This window comes from Mirounga angustirostris, unplaced genomic scaffold (assembly GCF_029215605.1).
Source record: "Mirounga angustirostris isolate CCGP_5_RB_7025 unplaced genomic scaffold, mMirAng1.0.hap1 SCAF_11, whole genome shotgun sequence".
Classification (NCBI taxonomy): Eukaryota; Metazoa; Chordata; class Mammalia; order Carnivora; family Phocidae; genus Mirounga; species Mirounga angustirostris.
Genome location: NW_026991719.1, coordinates 38,000,760 through 38,018,299, shown reverse-complemented (window position 1 = coordinate 38,018,299; position 17,540 = coordinate 38,000,760). Strand labels below are relative to the sequence as shown.

Below are 17,540 nucleotides of genomic sequence, written 5' to 3'. Positions count from 1 at the left end.
CCAAGTAAGTGAGCCAACATGGACTTTTCTCATGGAGGTTAACGTGAGGCCCTTACCTGGAGTCCCTGTGCTGTGTTTGATTGTGATTTCTTATTGTATTTTCCCCCCAGGCATGGCAGCGGCCAAGCTTCTGCATGACTCTGGCCTGAATGTGGTTGTTCTGGAAGCCCGGGACCGGGTGGGAGGCAGGACTTACACCATCAGGGTAAGACGTTAAGGATGGGGATCAAGAAATGTGAGACTGAAGCTGAGTCTTGTCTTTTCTAAAAGTCTTGAATTTCATTTGACTCTTTATTAAGAGAGTGGAAGTTACTTTGAAACATTCTCCACAGCCTCTCTCTCAATTTGCTACTCTTTCCAACATTTTCTTCTTTCTCTTTGCTTATCTCATGATGCTTGGCACTTCCCGGATGAATTATTGCACTAATGTTTGGAATACATCAGTGAATAAAATAAAGATTCCCACCTTTGCGAAACTTCTCTTACCTTTGGGGGGAGGCGGTGGGCAGGGCAGCCACATGACAAACAAACAACAGAAAAGGAGGGCCTTCTATGGTGTCCCTGACTAATAGGTATCTGGTTATGCTTGGGCACCTTCAGACATAGGGAGCTTTTCTAGTCCCTTCTTCAAAGATCGGTCCTTAGTCATTGGAAGTGAAGCCCATTTGTGACCATATAGAAAACTTGCTTATGAATATATAAGAGCAATTTCAAAGGTTCAAATTATGGCCAAATGTTCCCTAATGCTATCTTTCAAATGTCTGGATTAATCACATAAGAAGTGATCATTTCCTTTCTTGGTTTTCTCCAGCATTAAGCATCTCAAAATTAACCAGAAGTACCAAATAAAGAGAAATTCATCAATAATTTATAGCTTACAAAAACCAAACCATGATTTGATATATGTTGTAAGTGATGGAGTTCAGAAGTCTGTTGCATATTTAAAGTTTTCAGTCCAATTTGCTTTAAAGAATGGTTTAATAACTAAGTCACATGAAGGAAGTACCATTGAAAACAGAATCCCATTTTCCATGGATACACTTCAAAGTGTGTCTATAACCCATGACATGACAATTTGCTTGTTTCAGAACTCTTTTTTTTTTTATCTTAGGAAGAATATTTTCACAAATTTTTTTTTTTTTTTCCTGTGGGAAAACAGAACCAAAAGGTTAAATATGTGGACCTTGGAGGATCTTATGTTGGGCCAACTCAGAATCGTATCTTAAGATTAGCCAAGGAGCTAGGACTGGAGACCTACAAAGTGAATGAGGTAGAGCGTCTCATCTACCATGTAAAGGTAAGCCTGGGCCAGCCTTTGAAGGATTTGAAGACTTCTCTATAGGTCTTTCCATATATGAATTCCAGATCCTTCCCTCAGAGAATCTACTTCGTTACTGAATGATGCATATGTATTTCATAAGTGTATTTCAACCATTCTGAGAATGTTTTCATTGTCATCAAAGGGGAGCTAGGTGGGAATTCTGACCTATTTAGGAAGGTTATTGACAAAGTGGCATTGCCCATTTGGCAAAAAGTTTAGCAAAACCAATAGAGAAAAAGATGTCTGTGATTGATTTATTAAATACCTCTATTTAAATACCTGGGCTCTTTGTGATACAAAAACCTGTGTACAGTTTTATAAATATGGCCCTAGACTTCATATTATGAAAAGTATTTGTAATATGCCTAACATAATATTTTGAAATTTTGTCATTGTATCCTATATATCATCTAATATTACTGTTCTTTGGAGATTAACATAAAAGTGGCTCAAGCCCCAAATTCCATCTTTTGTGGGGAAGCTCCATTGATCTCCCCCAAATTTCTGTGAGTTTACTGGGTCTGCCATTCCCATGATCATTTGTGGCCCATGGTTCCTGCTGCCATGACATCTCTGCTCGTTCACATCTTACAGCCTGTGACTCTTATCTTCCCTTTGCTCCATGCCAACCTGTGTTCAAATTCACCTCTTTATCTTGATTGTCTTCAGACCATCCCAAGCCTTTGCATGCAACAGACTTGACCGAAGTTTTGAGCAATAGGGGTGTGGGGCAGGGGTTAACTGCAGAAACACAAATAGCTTAGAATTGAATATTGGACATTCTTACTCTAATAAGGTCTTAGACCAATGAGCCCCCTGGGAATTTCTCACTGGCCGCACTTCTCTGTGCATCCAAGTCACCTACTGTGTTGCTGTCTTCAGACTCCTCTCAAATCTCCCAGATCCTTCTTTTCCCAGAATCATCGTCTTGGTCCAAAAAGTCACTGTTCTCTGACAAGCAAAGAGTCCCCTACTCTGGGTCCAACCCTGGAGTCCCACAGAGAACTGGCAGAGAAGTGAACTTCAGCTTTTCCTCTCTTTTGAACTTCAGCTTTTCCTCTCTTCCATATTTGCCTTTACAGGTGGAAATGAGCAGTACAGGGACATACTCCTCACTGGTAGAAATCATCCCTTTAGAAGACAGAAGTAACTAGCAGCAGTCAATTTTGATTTACATTAACAAAGTTGACACCCTTATATTATTTGTGAGTGATAATATCAAGAAGGACAAAAAGCAGACTGTACATTATGAGTCATTTAATAAAACAGGAAATAAACATCTATCTAATTTGGTACAATAGGGTAAAAGATTTCCTTAATTTATACATAAATATTTTGGTTGACCTTCAGATTTTGTTTTATAAGCCTTTGCACCTTGCTTCCATCTGTGTCTAGCAGAAAAAGAGACACATCAATCAACAGGCTTAATAAGCATCCTTCATTGGATTCCTTGCTTTTAAGTGAAGGTCACGTTGACCGCGATTTCTTTGTCTTCCTTGTCCTAATATGGAAGACTTTCAGAGACTGATCCAGAACACTAGGATCTCTTTTAGGTTTTTCCAGACAAAGGAAATGACTAGAGATTATATTCATGTCTCTGTCTTTGTGTGTGCTGGGTTTCTTGGCAGTCAGAAGCTATGCCCAGGATGCTTTGTTCTTCTGGTAATCTTACGGCTGACATTAAGTTCCTTGTTTGAAAGAGATTGCTCGTAGTCATCAGTTGCAGAAATGATGTTACACTGAAATAATTTGTCAGAGTGATGGCCACATGTGCCGCTTTCTTAGATGATTTCAAATAGTCGGTGTGCAGCTAAGAAAAAAAAATACAAATAATTAAGCAGTATCTCTGACTTGATACCGGGTAAATACATTATGCCGTCAGTGCTCCTTATAAAATTTCAGATAAATGCCATTGCTTTTTAATGACTACAAAAGGAAAAATATAATTAGAAAAGGTGGGTAAAGAAAAGCAATTTAAAGACCCTTCCATAATCCTAGCTAGAGAAAAATCACTCGAAAATATTCTCTTCGTAGATTTTCATATTCCTCTATTGCTATTTTCTGACCTCTACTGGAGGAAATGAGAAATATTAGTACACTTAAAAAATATCGGATACATATGTATATAGAGAGATATATTTGATATACTGACTTACTCTGTAATTCTCACTACCAAGACAACTGAAACACTAATGAGGCTATGAAATACAGGTCTTTTTCAGTCTCGATAGAGGTGCTAATTTGACCTCCCGTGGTCAAATCCAGATAATAAATAGTGATAAAGACCTGATGCCTAAGAAGTTCAGAAATTTGTCTCCTCTGTCATGGTAGGCAGTCCTGTAGGCATTTGGACATTACTCTCTATTGCCTATTTCAATGACTACTGCCAAGCACAAACTGTGGTTCATGCAAACATATAGTATATTCGTGCCTTGTTTCATCAGCAACCCCACGTGTATTTTTTTAAGATTTTATTTATTTATTTGAGAGAGAGAAAGAGCACAGAGGGAGAAGCAGACTCCCCGCTGAGCGGAGAGCCTGATGTGGGACTTGATCCCAGGCCCCTGAGGTCATGATCTGAGCCGAAGGCAGACGCTTCACCTACTGAGCCACCCAGGTGCCCCCGCACGTGTATTTCTTAACCCAAAACCTGAGAGTATCATGTATGCCACTTACCATATTGTCAGATCCTGCTCTTCAAATTTGCCTACTCAAGGAATCTGCTTTTTAAATGTTTTACATGGTCGTTAATGGAAGACAGAGTTTTATGGGCAGATTTAATAACATTAGGCTGAGGAACTTGAATATGCTGGTTGGAACTGAAACTGTGTTGGGGCAGGAGAAAGCTACTCATAAAAGGAGGAGGGACCGGCAGCTCCCAATGGGCTAGCTCTCCAAAAGAAGAGTGTCTTTCTTTCTTTTCTTTTTTTTTTTTTAAGATTTTATTTATTTATTTGACAGAAAAAGAGAGAGGGAACACAAGCAGGGGGAGTGGGAGAGGGAGAAGCAGGCCACCCGCTGCGCAGGGAGCCTGATGCGGGGCTCCATCTCAGAACCCTGGGACCATGACCTGAGCCGAAGGCAGACACTTTATGACTGAGCGCCCCAAAGGGTGTCTTTCTTAAGAAATGATGAATCCCAGTATCACCAGGGCCCTGGTAGTTGTAGAAGGAACAGTCAGCTGATAGATGGGGTGTGCTCATGCCAGCCGTAACAAGCATCCAGAAACCCCTGGTGTGTACTGTGATATGCGGGGCCTCTTTCCTGTCTGCCTCCGGTCTCTCAGAAATGTTTATAACTACTGAGTGGCATTCATTTTTAGTGCTACCATAGATCTGTCTCTTGTTGCTACGGTGTGGTTTTCCAAAGCCTCGTTAGTGAATAAAAGATGTGATACCAAGCTACATTGGGATTTCAGTATTGGTGGGAAAAGTGATCACTCCAGCTCAAATCTTTATTAGTTTGGAAGGTGTTTTCCTCCCTTCTGAAATCTGTGATACCTCCGCCTCCGTTAGAGCTTCACAGTCCTGAAATTGTTCATCTGTTTTGCAAATAGTCGTGCTAATTTCTGCTAGTACAGTTTAGAAGGCAGCTGTTTAGGTGCCTTGGAAGTGACTTGGAAACATTGTTCTCTTTTAGGGACTATCTAATAATTAAAAAGAAGAAAACAACCAGTGAAAACTTAAGGAATTTCACTATATTTTGATTTACACCTCTTTCTCTTTCATCGTGTGTGTGTGTGGTTGTTCTCTCATTTGTGTTTTATTCTCTTGGGTTCTTCTCTTGAAAGTGGTGAAAATTTTTGAAGTTTGGTACAATTTAGGCTAGCGGCAAATAGAGTTTCTCTGTTTTGGAAGCTTTTATGAGTCTGAACTACGGAACCAGAGTCTAGTCAAATGTGAAACTGCTTTAGCCCAACTTCACACTGATAATCATTTACCAACTTCAGCTATCTGGAGAAACTGAGGGGGGAAAAAAAAGATACTCTGGTCTTAGTCTGCTTCCTGGCAGTCAGAAGCCAAGCTCATTGTTGAAGTCCCTTGTGTGTCTGGATGTGGTCAGCCTCCGTGCTCGAAGAGGCATATGAATGAGGAGACCTCTCTCAAATATATTGCCAGCTTGTTCCTGCTGCGACTGTCTTTGCTCACACAACCTCATGGAGGAGGTACCATTTGGCTCACCACCTCCACTTGTTGAGAACTCCGAAATCCAGCTGAAAATCCAGTACACCAAAGGCCTGTAAAAGGCAGAGAGTAGAAACTAGGTCTCTAGCGACAAGATCTGTTCTGTGAGTTTCGTGAAAGAGATCACAGGTGCTGAACTCGCTCTCTGTATTAGGGAACGGCCACAGAATGAGAGCCCAGATATCGAGACATAAAATATTCAAATTATAACTGCGTTATTCATGCAGGACCTCAGCATCTACTAGCAATGAGCAAATCAGAGGTGTCCGGTGTTCTTCAGGCTCTTAAAATTCCTTTCCCCACACCCCTGCTTCCAGTCCTCTTAGTCCAGGGAAGCCTCCAGGGTTCACTCGCTTCTCTTGTGATGACAGAAGTCCCCGGGAACAGGTTAGACAAGCTCTTGCATTTTGCCCAGGAACAGCTGCCCATTTCACAGGAACGTCACACATGCCACGCAGAGCTCACTGGCTCCGGGAGTCTGCCCTAGCCGAGATGGGCTTCGTGAACCTTCTCTTCCCCTCCCACCCACATTCCACGACATTTATTTGTTGGAAATAAATATCTCTTATCATTGTAGGAGATTTTTTTTTTTTTTTTTTTTTTTTAGTGTGGAGGATAGTAATTTCCTCTTCAGCGAGTGAAACCCATTTGTCTAGGGATCATTCTGAATCTTAGGTTATTCTAGAAACCGAAGTGCTCATTTGTGTTCTTTAGAAAACATAGGCAGCTTTTTGGCATGTAATAATTTGCCAAAAATTATGCCTTCGATGGCTGGATTTGGAGCAATATTTTGGGATAGGAGATGAATTTATTCTAGGCCTTCGAGGTTTCCATTTGGAACTTAATTTATGATAAAATCAGTAAGCCTATTCTCTATGTGTGAACACACACACGCACACACCTGGATAAACTTAACAGTGGCTCGAGTTGTGGGCAGCACAGAGTTTGTTTTAAATCACGCGGAAGGCGGAGGGCAGAGAATGTATAGAATTCAGTTACAATGGTGAAATTCACTAAAGGAAATAGGCCTTCAGCTTCAGTCTTGTGCCAGATTTGACAGCCCCTATACCATGTCATCATGGGGTGCGGCCAAGTGGTCTAAAGAAGATGCAGTGAAAGGGGGTGCTTGGGTGGCTCAATCTGTTAAGTGTCTGCCTTCGGCTCAAGTCCTGATCTCAGGGTCCTGGGATCGAACCCTGCATCTCATGATCTCAGGGTCCTGGGATTAAGCCCCCAGTCGGGCTCCCTGCCCAGCGGGGAGTCTGCTTCTCCTTCTCCCTCTGCTATTCCTCACCCCCCCCCACCCTCCCACTGCTTGTGCTCTTCCTCTCACACACAAATAAATAAGTAAAATCTTTAAAAAAAGAAGATGCAGTGAAAGGGTCCCAGCTCACGAAAGCATGGTGGCCAATAAGGACAACCAGGTAACAGGTCAGAGAGCTCTGGTGGCCTGCAGGTACCAAGGGATTGACAGGAAGTACAAGACGACCTGAAATGTATTGGCCCACTTTGCCACCCCCTTGGCAGCAAGCAGCCCGCGGAAAGGCTTACACATGGATTCTGAGTCTGTTGCTCACAGAACCCTCGCCTTTTTCCTGGCCTTTGCAACAACCAGGAAATGATAACAATAGTAACACACTGACACCTTGCTGTCCCCTGGATGAGAGGCTTTCCGTCATTTCCTTCTGAGCCCCAGTACTTGGCTTGCCTGCCCACCCTCCTTCCTTCCAAACTTACACACTCGCATTTTGGAAAAATTCAGCTCAAGATTTTCCTTTCTTTAAAATGTTCTGCAGTTGACTACAGTTATTGCCGTGGCTCCTTCCCAAGCCCTGTATCCTCCTCTCTTTCCTGATGAAACTTTGTCAAACCCTGTTTGAAAATAGGATGAATAGTGTCCCGTTGTGTGTACTTCAGGATTACCCACATACACACACACACACACACACACTCACACACAGAGCATATTTTGTTTATATTTAACCATTCTTGGATTCCTATTTTTATACTTTTCATATTAAAAAAAAGTTTTTTAGGTCTGCTTTTCCATGCATGAGTATTTCACAGATACTCTCCAATGTCATTAGAAGTCCTTTGTTTAAAAAAAAGTTCTTTATAGATCCCATTTTGAACAGATATATAATATTCTGTTGTAAGAACACTCTGTAATATAGTGGCTATTTTTCCAGTCAGTTACTTTCAATGAGGCATTCATATTCTATTCACATCATCCAACATTTATTGAGCATCTAACATAGGTCACTAGTATGCAAGGCAGTGGGCTAAGTAATTGAATTTGAGACCATTTGGGCTACAGCCAGTGTCAGATTTGTGAGATCAAAGATTCCCCTCTCAGGGCCGCCTGGGCGGCTCAGTCGTTAAGCGTCTGCCTTCGGCTCAGGTCATGATCCCAGGGTCCTGGGATCTAGCCCCACATTGGGCTCCCTGCTCTGCGGGGAGCCTGCTTCTCCCTCTCCCCCGCCCCCCCACTTGTGTTCCCTCTCTCGCTGGTCTCTCTCTGTCAAATAAATAAATAAAATCTTTAAAAAAAAATAAAATAAAAAAAAACAAAACAAAGATTCCCCTCTCAATATAAAAGGAAATTAGCCCCCAAAAGAAAAAAAATGACTAAATAAAATACAGAAAGAAAAAAAAAGATTTCCATGCCACAGTCAAACCAGAAAAGACCGCAGCCTTAGATCATAAAATTTGAGAATTGATGGCAAGGAAAACTTTAGCTTTCTAATCCTGGCTGCTCAGTCCCAGAGCTCAACTGTTGCTGAAAGCTAACGTATTACACATAAAAGCCAGCGATCACCAACTCTTCAACAATTTCCCTTAGAGTGCCAAGGCTGGTAAGTATTTAGTGTGCCTTTCAAATTATCCAGACAACAGTTTTGCCAATGCATTCCCACTTTCTCTGCCTCTTAATCCTGTGACATCTCTTTCCTGGCCACCTGCACCCTGTCCACTAAGCCAATGGCACCCTATTTATTTATTTATTTATTTATTTTTAAGTTTTCATTTTCATTCCAGTTAGTTAGCATACAGTGTTATATTAGTTTCAGGCATACGATATAGTGATTCAGCACTTCCATACATCACCCACTGCTCATCACAAGTGCCCTCATTAATCCCCATCCCCTATTTCACCCAATGGCACCCAATTTAAAATTTGGTCATAACAGCACTCCACTTCAAAGTGCCATCAGATGAGGACTCAAAGAACTCAAGAGTGGATAAGCCTTGGTGAAACTGTTTTTGGACAGTAAATACATTTAAATAAAAATTTAAATATAAAGAATTGGAAGAATTATGTTTGTAGTACAGAATATACTACAGAGTGTATTTTTATTTTTATTTATTTATTTTTACTTATTTATTTGGGGGAGAGAGAGCACAGGAGTGGGGGGGAGGGGCAGAGGCAGAGAATCTCAAGCAGCCTCCGCTCTGAGCACAGAGCCCCATGTGGGGCTCAATCTCATGACCCCAAGATCATGACCTGAGCAAAAACCAAGAGTCAGATGTTTAACCGATTTTGCGACTCAGGTGCCCCTGGCCTATATTTTTAAAACAACCTTCATATGGTTAAAAAAAAAAAAGAAAGAAAAAAATGATGTAATGTATAAAATCAGAATGTGAGGAAGGTGAGAAGAAATATAAGCAAATTGAGTGCTAGTGACGTCTTTCAGAGCATGGAATCAGTCTATACCAAAATCGAACTTGGAGCCTATAAAAAAAACACATATGCCGATCACTTAATGGTTTTTATGATCTTTTCACTTTCTGCTACAGGGGTCTTTCAGGAACCAGTGTTTCTTAGGGTTATGCAACATTTATATGAAATTGAGTACTTTCTTCAGTTCACTTCGGTCTGTGTTTCTTCCATTAAATTCGAATACATTTAGGTCATTAAAAATAGTGAATATAGTATGATTTGATTCCCAGATACTTGCATTTCTTTCTTTGCCCCTTCCTTCCTCCCTACCTCCCCCTTTCCTTCCTTTCTCCTTGCCTTTCTTTTTTGTTTCCTTTCTACCTCTGTCAGTCATCCATTTGTGCATTTATCCATCCATCTATCCATCCATCCACCCACCCACTCACTCATCTACCCACCCACTCACTCATCCACCCACCCACTCATCCACCCACCCACTCACTCATCCACCCACCCACTCACTCATCCACCCACCCACTCACTTATCCACCCATCCACCCAGCCAGCCAGCCATCCATCCACCCACCCACTCATCCATCCATCTATTCACCCATCCATCCACCTTTCTATCTTGTAGATGCTTATAAAAGGGTCTGGAATGTCAGGCACCAAATGTTATAGCTGTTTTTTAACCTGGAGGGTGTAATTTGAGATAATTTGCTTCCTGCTTCTTTGAATTTTTTTTAATACTGCTGGAACTTTTTTTTATAAAGAGCTCCTCTCATTTTTATTTTTAAAAATATAATTAGACGCAGACTCTACTTTTGAGAGCTCATGGACTATGAGAAGAGGTTCGACTCTGTGACTCACATCTGCCCAGCAGCAATCTCCCGGGTTATATTAACAATGACCAAACTGCTTCCAGCTGGGCTTAGTGACTGAGCTTCAACCCTTTGAGTTTAGACAGTCTAGATCCCAAAACAGCTGTTTGAATGCAGAATGTCAAAGGCTCTTATCCTGCTATTAGTGGGCTGCCGAATTTTCCCAGTGCCTAATACACACACACACACACACACACTTCACTGTTGACCTTTTGTGCCACCTTGGCCATGGTCTTTATGCTTTTGTGCCTTGATTTCTCCATTTGCAAAAGAAAGGTATTTGTCCTTGCTTAGTGCTTTGAGCTTTGAAAGAAAAGATGCTAACAGAAGATACTGATTAACCTTATCCTCACCAGTAAGGCTGCTTTGATACACTGAAGTTACTCAGAATGTTTTGATAGGAAGGCTAGAGTCTGTTTACTTTCCTTTTGAAAAACTTCTCTAATGATTGTGTGGATTCTTAGTACCAAGGAAGAATTTGAATGGCAAGGGCAGCACAGAGGATGAAGCTATACAAATTCCTCTCTGAAGAGAACCAGGCCAATACATTCATCCTGAAAATATTTTTACAGGCTCCTTATACACTGAACTATAACTCTTCCTGCTTTTAAATCCAGGCTTCTTGCCTTCTTTATTTGTGTCCTGTATTATTAATAGGCTATGCCATCGGCATTTGGCTGCAACTAAACTCACATGCCCAGACAAACAAGAGCAAATAGATAATAGAAGAGAGAGAATAAAATCTCCTTCCCTGGTTGTGTTTACCTTCTGTGTTTCCTTCAGCTCTCCTCTGATTTCTTTAGGTCCTGGCATATGTGCCGATGTTATTATTAGACCCAGTCGAGGCCCTTCCCTTCAGGTTACTAAGTGGCGATGCTTGTGTTCCTCTCGAACCCTCAGGAGACAGTGAGCATGTCAGAGTTTGCTAATCTCTAAGTAACCTAAGTTCAGAGAACCAAAATATATTAATTTTTTTTCTTTTTTTTCTTTGACATATATGTGAAATCTGGGAATACTCACCAAAATAGCTTAAAACAGCACTGCACGATAGAAATAGATGTGCCACATATGTCATTTAAAGTTTCTAGTAACCATATTGAAAAGTAACAAGAGAGAGGTGAAATTAATTTTAATAATCTTTTATTTAACCCAGCATATTCAAAATAGTGTCATCTCAGCATGTAGTCAATATAAAATATGATTAATGTGGTATTTTACATTCTTTTTTTGTACTAAGCCTCTGACACCTGGTGTGTATTGTATACTTCTAGCGCAGCTCAACTTGGACTTGCTGCATATACAAAATGCTCAATGGCCACATACGGCCGTAGCACAGACCTCAAAGGTCAGCCGCCGTTTCTCACACATCTTCAGTTTTTTAAAAACCTGTACCAAACATATGCCTGGATCCTACAACATAAATCCTACATCGTTTAAAAACTTCCCTTAGGCTGGCAACCTCAAATATCTGGCATCACAAAGAACTTGGAAGTAAAACAGAATGATATTCCTTCTATGGATTTTGTTTCCTCATGGCAAACCAGCTTTGAATCACATTTTAAAAATTCTCCTGGGGGGCGCCTGGGTGGCTCAGTTGGTTAAGCAACCGCCTTCGGCTCAGGTCATGATCCTGGAGTCCCGGGATCGAGTCCCGCATCGGGCTCCCTGCTCGGTGAGGAGCCTGCTTCTCCCTCTGACCCTCCCCCCTCTCATGTACTCTCTCTCATTCTCGCTCTCTCAAATGAATAAATAAATCTTTAAAAAAAAAAAATTCTCCTGGGGGCGCCTGGGTGGCTCAGTCCATTAAAGCGTCTGCTTTCGGCTCAGGTTGTGACCCCGGGGTCCTGGGATCGAGCCCCGCATTGGGATCCCTGCTCAGCAGGGAGCCTGCTTCTCCCTCTCCTCTCTCTCCCTTTGCCCCCACCCCACCTCTTGTGCTCTCTCTCTCTCTCTCTCAAGCTGTCAAATAAATAAATAAAATCTTTAAAAAATAAAAATAAAAATTCTCCTAGGTGCACAGGGAGGTGCCATGTGTCTGGTATTTTTATGCATGAGACAGGAAGCAAATTGGAACTCCGTGAGGTTAAGGTGGTCAGAGATGCTGCCACGGAGAATGCTTTGAATGCTTCTCAAAACCTTGAAGGACATCGCTGAATAAATTCAAGGCGATAACTTCATGGAGAGCATAAAGCCTTTTTGTAGAGCATCATTATTGTATTAAAATTGTCAGGTGGTCCCTAACTATGACTAACTCAGGAGCAACCATAGAACTGGCCCAAAGTCCCATAAGTGATTATTGTCTTCAAACACAGCGAGGGAAGATTCCCACCAGTACTGAGTTGTAGAGAAGGTAAGCCTGTAGTTCGGTTGGAGAACTTAGTTATTTACGCATTTCATCTTTCAACACACAGGCGCCACACAAAACTCCGAGCAAAAGCGCTGCTGAGTGGCCTGGCGCCTTTTACTGCTGACATTTACCGTTTCCCCTTTTTTCTAAGTCGGCAAATATTAAGGGCCGCTGCCACAGACTGTCTGGTCACGTGCGAACCAAGAAAAAGAAATCATGGGGCGCCTGGGTGGCTCAGTCCTTAAGCGCCTGCCTTGGGCTCAGGTCATGATCCCAGGGTCCTGGGATCGAGCCCCGCATCGGGCTCCCTGCTCAGCGGGAGGCCTGCTTCTCCCTCTCCCACTCCCCCTGCTTGTGTTCCCTCTCTCGCTGTGTCTCTCTCTGTCAAATAAATAAATAAAATCTTTAAAAAAAAAAATCGTAATTCATAGTCACCAATAGTTTAGGCCCTCACGTTGAACCAAACACACGTGGGCCTTAAGGCCCCTGGCGATTCAGTTCAAAAGCGAATTTAATGACAATAGCCAAAGTCTTTTGATATTTCTCTATATACCAAGCACTATTCTAAGCATTTGATATGCATTATCTCACAAATGCTCAGAAAAGCCTGATGGTTATTATTCTCCCTTATTTACAAATGAAGGCATGGAAGCACAAAGCCTCTGGGTGATTTGCTTAAGATCCCCCAGTTGGCAAGTGATGGAGTGTGAGATCTACAACCCTGATCCATCTCACCCCAGAGTCTGGGTACTTGGCTCCATAGCCAAGGTGCTGACGAGCGCGGAAATCCTACAGAAGGGTGGGGACATCTCAGGAAAGAAGAGAAAAGGGTTAAGGGTGCCGAGAACTGAACCCTCCTCTTCTTTGTAATCAGGTTCTTGCTTCCTCCTGCTGCCCTCTTCTGTCTTATGCCCCATTGCTGATGTGTGTTTTATCCTCATTTGACCTGGGACCAACCTGATCTCCTAGTGGTATTAGGAGCTCATGGAGGCCACGGACACGAACTGTCCATTTGGTTAAATCAAGGCCTACTGGGAGACATCGAGTCATCCTATTTCATTCTTAATCCAAACATCTTAAAGAGTACTAGAGGTGCTCATTCCGGGGAGACTTCTAGAACTCCGCGTCATACAAAATAAACACGAGAGTCGACAGCCATACACGTGTCTCGGGTTCATTTCACTTACCCATTGCAAAGTGTAATCATAATAAAGTTATAAGAAACCTTGCTTTCTATAAAGCTTCAACCTTAGGCAGGAAAGGGAAGAGAAAACTATATATTTAAGGGTGACCTATGTAGAGTAGTTGTTTGGCGGTCGAGGGGTGTCGTTATGATACCTACTGACGTTGATCCTTTGGATTAAAAAGGATGAGAGTCCGTCTAAAAACAACATGTTGTTTTAAGCTGCTGCCACTCTTTCTGAGGCCACTGCTATTTTAGGGGCCTCATATTTCTCCCTTATTGGTTCCAGGCATTTCTCCCAGATCACTGTTGACATCTTGCCTGCGTATCCAGGCTGGAGCCAAGCTTTCTTGACTGTAGAACCCTAGGACAAAAAAAAAAAAGGGCAATAAAAAGTAATTGAAAGAAGGAATAACATTAAATTTTTATCACGGCCTATGAGCACCTACATAATCTACCCCTACCCCCTTCCTGACCCAGCACACTCTAGCCCTGGCCACTCTGGATTCTAGTATGTCAAGTACATTCCTACCCCAGGGCTTTTGCACATGGAGACAGATCAAAGATGGCCACAGATTCTCTGACATTCCTCCCATGGAGAGGCAGAAGTGGGTTCTACGCACCTTCCCTTTGGATCTAGGAGGGCCCTATCATTGCTTTGACCAGTAGAGTGTGATCGAATTGATGCTCTTCCAGCCTGGGGGGCTCAGGCCTTAAGAAGCTATCAGGTTCTACTTCTTTCTTGGAACACTCATCCTTGGAACCTTGAGTGACACCGTGGAAGAGGCCCAGAGACCCTGAGAGCGCCCTGCTGGAGAGGACATAGAGAAGCACACTGGTCACCTGGCCCCGCTGAGTCCAGCCTTCTGGCCATCCCTCCCAAGGCACTAAACTAGGGAGCAGAGCTGTCTCGGATGTTCAGCATAGTCGAGCCTTCAAATGACTTCAGCCCCAGCTACTTTCTGACGCAGCCCCACGAGTGACCTTAAGCAAGCACTGCCCAGCTGAGCCCAGTCAACCCACAGAACTGTGAGAGATAATATTAGATTAATGTTTTAAGCCATGAAGTTGTGGGGTTATGTCTTTATGCAGCTATAGATAACCAAAACACACTTGCTATTTCCTCTACTTGGGATGCTCTTTTTCTGGTCTCAACCCAAACCCCTCCTCCTCCAGAAGGCCTTCCCTGATTGCTGTGTCCTAAGGAGTAGCCTCTCCACACCCCCCACTCTGATCTGGTATTCTCTATCCTAAATTTGTCCCTTCCCTGCTTCATTGTTTTCTCACAGCACTTACAAATGCCTGACATTATATCATACACAGTATATGTTTTTTATCTGCTTTCTTCCAGTAGGTCGTAAGCTCCATATGGGCAGAAATGTTTTTTTCTATTTTGTCCACTGCTGTATCTCCAGCACTTGGATTGGGACCTCACATATAGTAAGCTTTAGATAAATGTTTCTTGCATGCATGAATGAAAGAATGGGTCTGTCCCTTTTAGAGCACATTTGAGCAGACCTTGATTTGGTGGTGTTCTTAGGGCAAAACTGAAATATATACTAGTCCTATAGAAAAATAAGTGCCTGGGATGCCTGGGTGGCTCAGCTGGTTGGGCGTCTGCCTTCGGCTCAGGTCATGATCCCGGGGTCCTGGGATCGAGTCCCGTGTTGGGCTCCCTACTCAGCGGGGAGCCTGCTTCTCTCTCTCCCACTCCCCCTGCTTGTGTTCCCTCTCTCTTTCTCTCTTTGATAAATAAGTAAATAAAAGAAAAATAAGTGCCTACCTGGTATGATGTCAAGAAACCAGGAGTGCCTCCCATCTCAACACACCCACCACCAGCTCCCACCAGAATTCCACAGCTGATGATTACTTTCTTTGTCCACAAAGTTAAGTCACAAACAAACTTACAAATACAGAGGCAAACAACACAGAAGAATCCTCATCCTCATGGAACTTATGTGTTAGCTGGGAAGGACAGGCAATAAACAAACAAATAAAATACATAGAAAAAAAATTTATATATCTAAAATAGAATTAGAATTAGCCATGTTTGATATTATATTGCTTTTCACTCGCAGTAACAGGCACAATGAAGAAAGATGGTAAAGTGCAAAATTAAAAAATGGATTTGCTTCAAATGAAGTTAATTCAGTTGCACCAAAATTTCATAAACTGCTTTGTCTGAAACTTTTTTAAATGTTAATTTTCTTTTACAGTCTCAACTTTAATAGGTATATGAGTTGATTTTCGAATGTATTTTAGAGTTAAAATTCAGTTAACCAGAATTATGCAAAAAGCTTTGGATTTTAAAATCTGTTACTTTTCCCATGTCAAGATTTAATAATTTCTACAAAGCGTTGGAACTTTTTGGCCAGATCTATTAAATCTCTCATATACATTAAATAAACATCTATTCAGCCACAATTAAAAAATATATATACTGTTGACCCTTGAATAACACAAGCTTGAACCACGTGGGTTGACATATATGAGGATATTTTACAATACAGTATTGCAAATGTGTTTCTTTTCCTTATGATTTTCTTTTTTTCTTTTAGAGAGAGAGAGCTTGCGAGGATGGGAGGGGAGAGAATCTTAAGCAGGCTTCATGCCCAGCGTAGAGCTCAACACGGGGCTCCATCTCGCAACCCCGAGATCATGACCTGAGCCAAAATCAAGAGTCAGACGCTTGACTCCCTGAGCCACCCAGGCGCCCCCCTTTACGATATTCTTTTTTTTTTTTAATTTTTTATTGTTATGTTAATCCCCATACATTACATCATTAGTTTTAGATATAGTGTTCCATGATTCATTGTTTGTGCATAACACCCAGTGCTCCATGCAGAACGTGCCCTCCTCAATACCCATCACCAGGCTAACCCATCCTCCCACCCCCCTCCCCTCTAGAACCCTGTTTGTTTTTCAGAGTCCATCGTCTCTCATGGTTCGTCTACCCTTCCGATTTCCCCCCCTTCATTCTTCCCCTCCTGCTACCTTCTTCTTCTTTTTTTTTTCCTTAACATATATTGCATTATTTGTTTCAGAGGTACAGATCTAAGATTCAACAGTCTTGCACAATTCACAGCGCTTACCAGAGCACATAACCTCCCCAGTGTCTATCACCCAGCCACCCCATCCCTCCCACCGCCTTTACGATATTCTTAATAACATTTTCTTTTCCCTAGCTTATTTTATTGTAAGAAAATAGTATATAATACATAGGACATACAAAATATGTGTTAATCGACTGTTTACGTTATCCATAAGGCTTCCAGTAGAGACTAGGCCATTAGTAGTTAAGTTTTTGGGGTCAAAAGTTATATGCAGATTTTCAGCTGTGTGGTGGTTGGCATACTAACCCCCACATTGTTCATATATGTGTATATATACATATATGTCAGAAGATCATGCACGTTACGGAGAATGGGGGCTTTGGGAGTGGTGTGAGAGAGTGGGATCCTATTTCAAATAAAGTAGTCAGGGAGGAGGTGACATCTCAACAAAACCTCTCATCTGTAGGGTTTGCATGGTGTACATACCAACTTACTGTCACTAAATGAAGAGCTGAGGGATGAGTACAATCAGTTCTCCCGAGCCAGTATGCACAGGCCCCAACACAACACGGGACGGTCAGAGGAGAGCTGGCATCCAATACTAAATGGCAGAGGGTGTATAGACAATTATGAGAACATTGGCTTATACTCTAGGCGATATGAGAAGCCTACTTAAGCAACTTACGTTTGCTCAGGAGCAAATAAATGTGTGTGTGTGTGTGTGTGCATGCGTGCACATACATGAACACATGGATATGTGTGTATTTCTTCTTCATAGATGTCAATTCGCTCCAGCCACCATTCTGCTCTTTTTCAGGGGTAGATACCAAAGAAGAATATACATCCTTCCCCTTGAAGAGCTGATTCCCTTTCTTCATTCATGCCTTTATCCAAGAACCCATTAAAATAAAAA

The 17,540-nt window shown here is 42.1% G+C and overlaps 1 protein-coding gene across 2 annotated transcripts in view; it reads left to right on the top strand.

Moving 5' to 3' along the window:
- Window positions 1-17,540, top strand: part of MAOB (monoamine oxidase B) — a 116,844-nt gene that overhangs the window by 48,540 nt on the left and 50,764 nt on the right. Inside the window, exons 2-3 of one of the 2 annotated variants that reach the window (XM_045876575.3) lie at window positions 111-205; window positions 1,160-1,297. The exons of the other annotated variant lie outside the window; for it this stretch is intronic. Coding sequence (XP_045732531.2) covers window positions 111-205; window positions 1,160-1,297 — 233 coding nt within the window. The remainder of the gene's footprint in view (window positions 1-110; window positions 206-1,159; window positions 1,298-17,540) is intronic. 2 annotated transcript variants of the gene reach the window in all.